The sequence below is a fragment of the Carex rostrata genome, chromosome 13 (assembly GCF_964058835.1).
Source record: "Carex rostrata chromosome 13, lpCarRost1.2, whole genome shotgun sequence".
NCBI lineage: Eukaryota > Viridiplantae > Streptophyta > Magnoliopsida > Poales > Cyperaceae > Carex > Carex rostrata.
Window position 1 is genome coordinate 9,730,863 of NC_135930.1, and position 8,133 is coordinate 9,738,995.

General features: G+C 34.1%; 1 protein-coding gene across 2 annotated transcripts; it reads left to right on the forward strand.

Moving 5' to 3' along the window:
- The first annotated feature begins 2,247 nt into the window (after window positions 1-2,247).
- Window positions 2,248-5,820, forward strand: LOC144564327 (plant viral-response family protein). Of its 2 annotated transcripts, none has more exons than XM_078313929.1 (3): window positions 2,248-2,294; window positions 2,727-3,246; window positions 5,097-5,820. In XM_078313929.1, the coding sequence occupies exons 2-3, from the start codon at window positions 2,894-2,896 to the stop codon at window positions 5,626-5,628; spliced, it is 885 nt and encodes a 294-aa protein (XP_078170055.1). In that variant the 5' UTR covers window positions 2,248-2,294; window positions 2,727-2,893; the 3' UTR covers window positions 5,629-5,820. The 2 variants fall into 2 exon arrangements, with proteins under 2 accessions (XP_078170055.1, XP_078170054.1); XM_078313928.1 differs by lacking the exon at window positions 2,248-2,294 and adding an exon at window positions 2,316-2,466.
- Window positions 5,821-8,133: the final 2,313 nt, after the last annotated feature.

An 8,133-nucleotide genomic window follows, 5' to 3' on the forward strand; every position in this document is an offset into this window, starting at 1 on the left:
CTACCTAACTCGTATTTAATTATTTTGCACAAAATAGTTTATATTAACTACATTTCAATTAACAATCATGATTACCAATTATATTCATGAATCATGAGCGGGGAGAGAGAGAACCATACATCCTGAATTTTGAAATTTTATGTTTTCTCCCTTGAAATTTTATTTGCCCCTTCTGAATATTTTTATTTGTAATTACTAATTAGGGTTCAATTAAGATTAAAAGTAGAATAATTTTATTGAATTTTGATTGATAAGTAGAATTAGAAGTTAGAGCATTGAAAATTAGAAATCAGAGAATTGAAAATATAAGTTCGAGCAGTATCTTTTTAATCTAGTATCCAATTAGCTAATGTGTTTGAACTTGATTCACTATTTTTTTTTCTTTAACGAAAATTCTGAATCCGTCGCTGATCACATAACTATTTAAATAAATATAAGTTGCATATTTCCTCTTATTAGTTCATAAATTAATAAATGACAGAGTTGGAATCCCCTCCATTTTTTTACTATTTTATCATATTCTCTCTAACAACCAAAATCATCAATTTCTAATAAAATGATTAATTATATCATGGAAATTAAACAAGATAATTTATTCAAATGATTTAATTATATCATGTCTAATTTATTCAAAACTCTTGCATATTCACCCTTGTGAGATTTTTTTATTACCAACAATCTCAGTACAACATGATTTCAATATTCTGGATTTATTTTTAAATTTAGATCACATTCATTTGTTTCAAAATGTTCATGTCGTCGTTGCGAGCAAAATAATAAAAAACAATAAAAAAATTTCTATAACTATCAAAAACTAACTCAACCTTTTCTTCGACTTGTATTTTTATTGCCTAAACAAAATAATAAAATAACTCTGGTTATTTTTTTCTTTTTGAAAAAGAAAGCAAACATATCTTGTGAAGTACAACATGCTTGCGCGTAGATTTCCAAACAGAAAAAGTGGCCGAAAATGTTTAAAAAAAAAAAAAAAGTCGAAATGAAAATTCTTAATAAATGATATTTTTGGAAATGACATCCGATTAGAATATTGGTTTCCCGGGCCCTTTTGTCATTGGCATCTCTTTAATTCATGGAGTTGATGTATTCATTATTTAATTCTTATTTATTTTATTTTGTTTCGTTAATCCTTGAGAAATTTTGACAATGCTTTGGATGAACTCCAAAGGTATTCCATGAAATTTCGACGAATTTGAGATGTGTTCTGACAAACTCTGATTGCAAATTTATTAAAATTTACCTTTTGTTTATTTAAAATTCATTTTAGACTTGTTAAAATTTACTTTAGATTTATAATTATTTCATTTACGTTACATAAATATTCAACTTAAATTATATAAGTTCTAATTCACCTTGCACATCTCAATATTCGGTTTAACACAACACTATTTATCGAACCATAAAGTTTGCCAAGCAGGGGCGGACCCAGGATTTTCGTCAACGGGGGGCAAAAAGATATCAAATCGGATTTAAATAGTTTATCGAATTTAAATCCATTAACTAATTGGGTACTCGATAAAAAAACAATGTTTTGACTTATATTTTCCAATATCCTAACTTATAATTTCTGAGCCTACAACTTATAATTAATATTACCAATCATAATTCAAGAAATTTATTTTGATTTTAACACTAAATTTTATTCAAATTAAAAATCAAACATTCAAAGGTGGCAAAATTTTTTTCAAAAAAGAACAACGTTGATTGGTACCAATAAATCACCGCTAAAACTCGAAATCCAGGAGAGACGGCTGCCCCTGTGCTACGGTAGATCTGTCCTTGGTGCGAAGTAATATCCATAATGTTGACTAGTAAATATTTAATAGCAACGATTGAAACAACAGTAATATCCATACAACTTTTTTATTTTTATTTTTCCCATGCAAAACATGAACTATCCTTAATTAATTGGTCTAAAGTTCGTGAACAGGAAAGTAGTCCGACCTGAGTTTGCACTGTGCTTAATTGATCTATCATCAATTCATCATATAATAAAAAAGGGAAAAGAAAAAGGTAAAAGCAAAAAGGGGAAAGCAAAAGAGTAGAAGAAGATAGACAGACGGCCCCGGCTCGTATTACGTAAGAAAAGAGACGGCGGTCAACGCACCAACAAATCCTCAATAAGACAATAACCGGTAATAGGCAGTAAATTACTGCGTGACAACCAGTACAGCCAGTCGATATCACTTTGTTAGCTACGAAATAAAGAAGGAGATCGATCCGGATCATCTGATATCACACATCAACTGGAGATAGGCGGTGGGAACTTCTGAAAGGTACCTCTCTCTCTCTCTCTGATCTGGAACTATTGCGTTACACCTCTTCCCAATTCTTGAGCACTTGTTATGGATTTTTGTTTTCTTTGAAAATTCAAATTTTCTCCTTTGGTGTGCGCAGTATAACTTTAGGTAGGATATCTATCCTCCATCCACCTGTGTGTACTTCAACGTAAGCTTATAGTAATCACTCAAAACTTTTGTTCTAATTTTAGTAAGTTTTTGCTCTTCTCGTTGATCTCCTTCATCGGCTTACATACAGATCCATTCTCACTGTTCCCAATTTTCTCTTTCGTTTTTGTGATTTGAGAAATTTATGAACTAAATCCACTGGTTTTTGCATTATTTGAATGTATTATTTCACTGCTTTTCGTTCTCGATCTAAACTGAATTATCATTTTCGAAATGTTTTTCGCTTCATTTCGATTTTAGGGGAGGAATAACGATCGTAGAGAAAGACGAATCTACCATTCAGAAAGCGGCGAACAAAAAGTCAACGGATTGTCATTATTGCTAAATCCAAGGGCAAAAGCGAAAAAAAAAAGAATATTGACAGGAGGGATTGATTCTTTGCTTGGGCAGTGAGGTGAGGTCACGTGATGGGATCGTTCAGAGGGCACGTGCTGCCGGGAAGCCTCTTCCTCCTAGTAGGGGCATGGCATGTCTGGGCTGCTCTGGTCAGGTACGTATCGGATCCGCGGTCGTTTCGGGTTCGGGCGTGGAATGGGGTAAGCGGGTTTGGAGGGAAGTTGTGGCACCTGGAGTTGTATGTGGTGGCCATTGGTGCGTTTATTGATATGTGCATAGAGTTCTTCTATTCACCGCATCTGAAGATCTTTGTGGGGTCTGAGATGATCTTGAACCCGGCCCACATGAACGATTTTGAGCATGCGGGGATGCTGCTCATGTTCTTCCTCTATGGTCTCATGGCGCTTCTGTCAGAGAAAACCAAGTGAGTACTTTTATACCTTTGTATTTTTGTAATTTGTACTCTCTTTACAAGTTGGTTATATCGTTTCATTATATATATTTTTTTAATTAATGGGTGCCTTCTTATTGAATAATGGAGTTTTGAGTCATATTCCAACAAGGCAACTCTTTGTAAGTTGGTTTTCCAAGTCAGCCGTAATAGGATTTTTTTTTTATGTGAACAGGGGAAAAGAAACTGCTTTAATAATTGTGGTTCCTAAAGTAGGGACAATAATCTACACATTTACTGAAAAAAAAAAAAAATTAAAAGTGAAGTTTGGGAGTTCATTCTCGTAATTAGAATTTGGAGGATTTATTTGGTTAAACATGTATGTTGGATTTGAAAGATCGGGGGACTTCTTTTCATTAATAGATTTTTTATTTGGATGTGTGTGCAAAAAAGTCATAAGATTGGTGTATCAATGATACTTCTAGAAGGCTGTGGACCTAAAGAGCATTGAAAAGAATCGCCTACCGTTTCTGAAATCTGAACAGACCTTTTGAACATCGGTAGTAACTGATAAAACGATGATGACCCTTTTTACTATGGACCCCTCTAATTTTGTAGCATTTATTTATTTTTGTTTCTCATATCCCTATTGTTTTATCTATAATTGTGTCCAATCGTGTAAAAAGTCACTGTTCAGTGGGTCCAGTCTATATATTATTCTCTGCTGCAAGCATGGCGATATGGTCAATTTAAATAGTTTATTATAGTGCAAAGAAAAGCCAGACTGTGGGGCTAGAAATGTTGTATTTCACGCTGGATCAGTCCAGATCCTCTGTTATGTTACTGTGGTACCATCCGTGTCACAGAGTCACTGACGTAGAGATTTACCCAATATATTATGCAGGGCCTGTGGATAATAGAATCTCACGGGACCCACTTGTAACTAAGTGACTCTGTATGGGAAAGTGCTAGGGAGGCGTAACAGAAAAATTTCAGACTCATGTTGATGTTGGCTTGGGTTACAATTAACTGTTGTTACATCCAATAGCATCAATAATGATTTGTTTAACTTTTATAGCTTAGTAGAGTAAAACTAGGGTGTTCTTAAGCTCACCAAGCTTGGTGAGCTTAACTCTAAACTATATTATATCAGTTTAAAATGACAAATCTAAGCCGTTAACATCCATCTACTTTATAAGTGATGAATTTACATGTAAAGATTTTAAGTTTTCGAATTATTGTAGGGTCAAATTAAGTGGTCAAAATTAGAAGATTTATAAATTAATTTTAGTGCATTCATTTTTTTTAACACCTTTTAACCACTTGACTCTATACAAAATCAATTCAAAATTCTAAAAACTTTACATGTAAATTCATCACTTGTGAAGTAAATCGGTTTCAAAATTTATTATTTGAAGCTAATCTAATAGATTTTGGAGTTAAGCTCACCAAACACCTTGGTGAGCTTAAGAACACCCTAGTTCTACTCTATTATGTAACTCCCAAATTATCCAGAAATTCCGCAATTGCACCTCCCTTTTCTAGAAGTTTAAATATGTCCATGATTTTTATGGCGCCTATTTCAAAATTTAAAATTCAATTGATTAGATGTAATGAGTGAGCCTCTTTGATGTAAAATTAGTAATCTTTAACAAAAACCTCATTTTGGAAAGTTTATTTATGAACATCTTGTGCGGATCAAGTTATTAAGTGCAGAGTAAACTCTATAGACGTATATATATTTCTACTTTGCAGATCCTAATTAAGTAGTTTAAAGAACTTACTATAAATATAATGAAACCCCCGTTTTTTTTTACCAAAATTGATAAAATTGAGGAATTAGACCAAAGCAGCTGATGTGATTATATAATTCATGTCTCCAGGTTTTTGCCACTCCCAGAGGGAACACTATGCCTGGTTGGAGCTGCGGCATTCTCGTCAGAGTACCTCCTCTTCTACTTCCACTCGACCGCACACACAGGCCTCGAAGGATACTATCATCTCCTTCTTGTAATTTTGGTAGGCCTATGTGTACTCACTTCTGTAGCGGGTGCGCTTTTCCCCTCATCATTTCCTGTTGATCTCGCAAACGGCATCTCAATAACCCTCCAAGGCCTCTGGTTTTACCAAACTGCATTCACTCTATACGGATCGATGATGCCAACCGGGTGCAAGTTGGAGGACAATATGATAGAGTGCCACGATAAGGAGACCCAGCTAAGGGGTGAGTTCCTTGCAAACTTCCAGTTTTTCGGGCTCGTTGTGTTGACATTTTTGTTTGCGATTGTGTGCTATGCTGTTGCTGCGCTTAAGTACGGGCACGAGGACCTGAGGGAAATTCATGCTTCTGATTTTGATGCGGTTTGTGGAGTCGAGGATGCGGATAGAAATGGCAGTATAATTGAACCTTGTTAGGATAACGCGGTACGTACATCTTTTTTCTCTTGTTGAAAAGGGATAGTAATTAGGAGATTTTTCTTTCTTTTTTCGGAGATTTTGATATTCAGATAACTTTTGATGTAAATTTTTTATACCTGTTGAAGTGTTTATTGTTGTACAAGAGCAATTCCACGCGTGTAATATTTCCTCCTTGATGAAAGAATAATCTAGGCAAAAAGGTCTTGTTATATGAGGTGATGTCCTGAAATACTTCTTGGGATTGTCTTTTCTATTTAATTAATCGATTAATGGATTTTGTTTTCTATTTTAGCGCAAACATTATTATAAAAGGTATATATGTCATGTTTTTGATGATTAATGTCAGGAAATGAGGACCTAATTCATTAACAAATAAATGGAAGCACAAAACATGCTTTCGATGTATTTCCATATATTTTGTGCATAATTTTTATTGTATTTATTTATTTGAGGAGGGATCAAGTTGCAACAATTTTTGAGTTATAACAAGTTACAACAAGCATTTTCTACATTTTCAAAGTCCAAATCGTCGATCCAAACCGTTAGATGTGATCTCTACAATAAAATGTGGTTGGAGACCAAATTTTACATTTTTTGGAATTTTTTTACTATTTATTAAGATGGGTACAAAAACTAGTCAAATTCATACCATTGAATTTTGTACCCATCTTAATAAATAGTAAAAAAATTTCAAAAAATGTAAAATTTAGTCTCCAAGCATATTTTATTGTAGAGATCACATCTAACGGTTTGGATTGACGATTTGGACTTTGAAAATGTAAAAAATGCTTGTTCTAACTTGTTGTAACTCAAAAATTGTTGTAACTTGATCCCTCCTCTATTTATTTTAGCACGAACATATTCATGACTATGTACTCGATTGCATCTAGAGTAAATATTTTTGTTTTGGTGACAATATAATTAGATGAAAAATCAGTGTTGTAAAATGCGGCCGCATATGCTTATGCAATGGTCTTCCGCATACAAAATATCATGCAGTCAAGTTTATACAATTTTGAATATACAGATACATATACAGTCTATGAGGACTTGAAAAAAACCTAAAAATTATTTTGCGGTCGAGGAGATTAGAATCTATAACATTTATAATATGGTAAAGAGCACAAACTACTAAACTAAACAAGTCTTTAGATATAAATTAGTTTTATTTTATCTATATTTCTTTAACAAAGCATAGTAAAACCGTATATGTACTATCGCATACAAATCCGCATATGCGGCCACATACCTCATATGCGGTATGCAGAGGCCTTCCGCATGCATAAACAAAATCGCATTTTACAACACTGGATGATTCTCTACTGACAGCATGGGTGGGGCAGAGATTGACACTAGGAAGGGCAAGAATTAAGAAAACTGTGGGATATGCGTGGGCGGCGAGGTGTTGGACGCTATGGAAGGAGAGAAACGTGAGAATTTTCTCCGGAAAATCTAATCAGTTGCCAATTTTAATAGATGAAACTATCAAGCATATCATGTACTGGCACGATGGCTTATAGAGAGGCATGTGAGGGACTACCCCCAAAGAGGCCAAGAGACCATTAGGCCCTCTTCATCGTGTTTATTGCATTCTTATTTACACTTTGAACTAAGAGATGTATATATAAATTGTGTCCTTCGAGGAGTCGTAAAAAAATTCTTTTCTATTAATACACTCCTTGCCTGGGCAATCACCCATCAACCTTTTTAAAAAAAAAAATAGACAATATAATTAGAAATAAGACGTCAATTCATGAAAAACATTAATAGACGCACACAACTTGTTGAAATGTATTTATAAACATTTTCGTACATAATATTTAATTTATAATTTTGCTTTATCTTAAAAATTTAGGATCATGTTTTTGATGATATTTAGAATATGAGTATAAGTTTCGATAATTATTTGATCTTAAATGAGGTTCCAGTTTATTAAATGTATGAATAGACAGCCAACTTGCTTTAAAATTATTCTACCAAATTTTTGTGCGTATTATTTGACAAATTGTAGCACCTGATATCATATTAAAGAATATACTTGTAATTAATTGTACAGCTACTTCGGACAGGCGACTCAGATTATATCAAGGGTAGCTGACTCAGATTATCAAGGGAAAAAACAATTGATATTTAGAGAAAAACAATTCTCTTGGCTCTCAAAATTCCTCTCTAAAAAAAACTGAGCTGCGGCCTAATTGGGCCTTCTATTTTGGGTTAGTCTCGGGCTCTGTATATTCAGAAACGGGCCTGACCTTTGTCTAACTGTCTCACATATTTGGGCCTTACAGGCGCCATCCGATGTTTTCTGGTGAGCCTCGCGTGAAATGAAATCCATGCAGTTTTGACAGCTGCGGGAGGAAGTTGCTTTAAGAATCGTGTCAAATGTTTTGAATTATTTTAGAAGATCTGAATTGGATTTGGAGGGAGGGTTGTTGCGAGGAGTGAGGGGGGTGTCCGATGGGCATCGGACCAAATAGGGTTCGATGAGGGGTTTAAACCGTC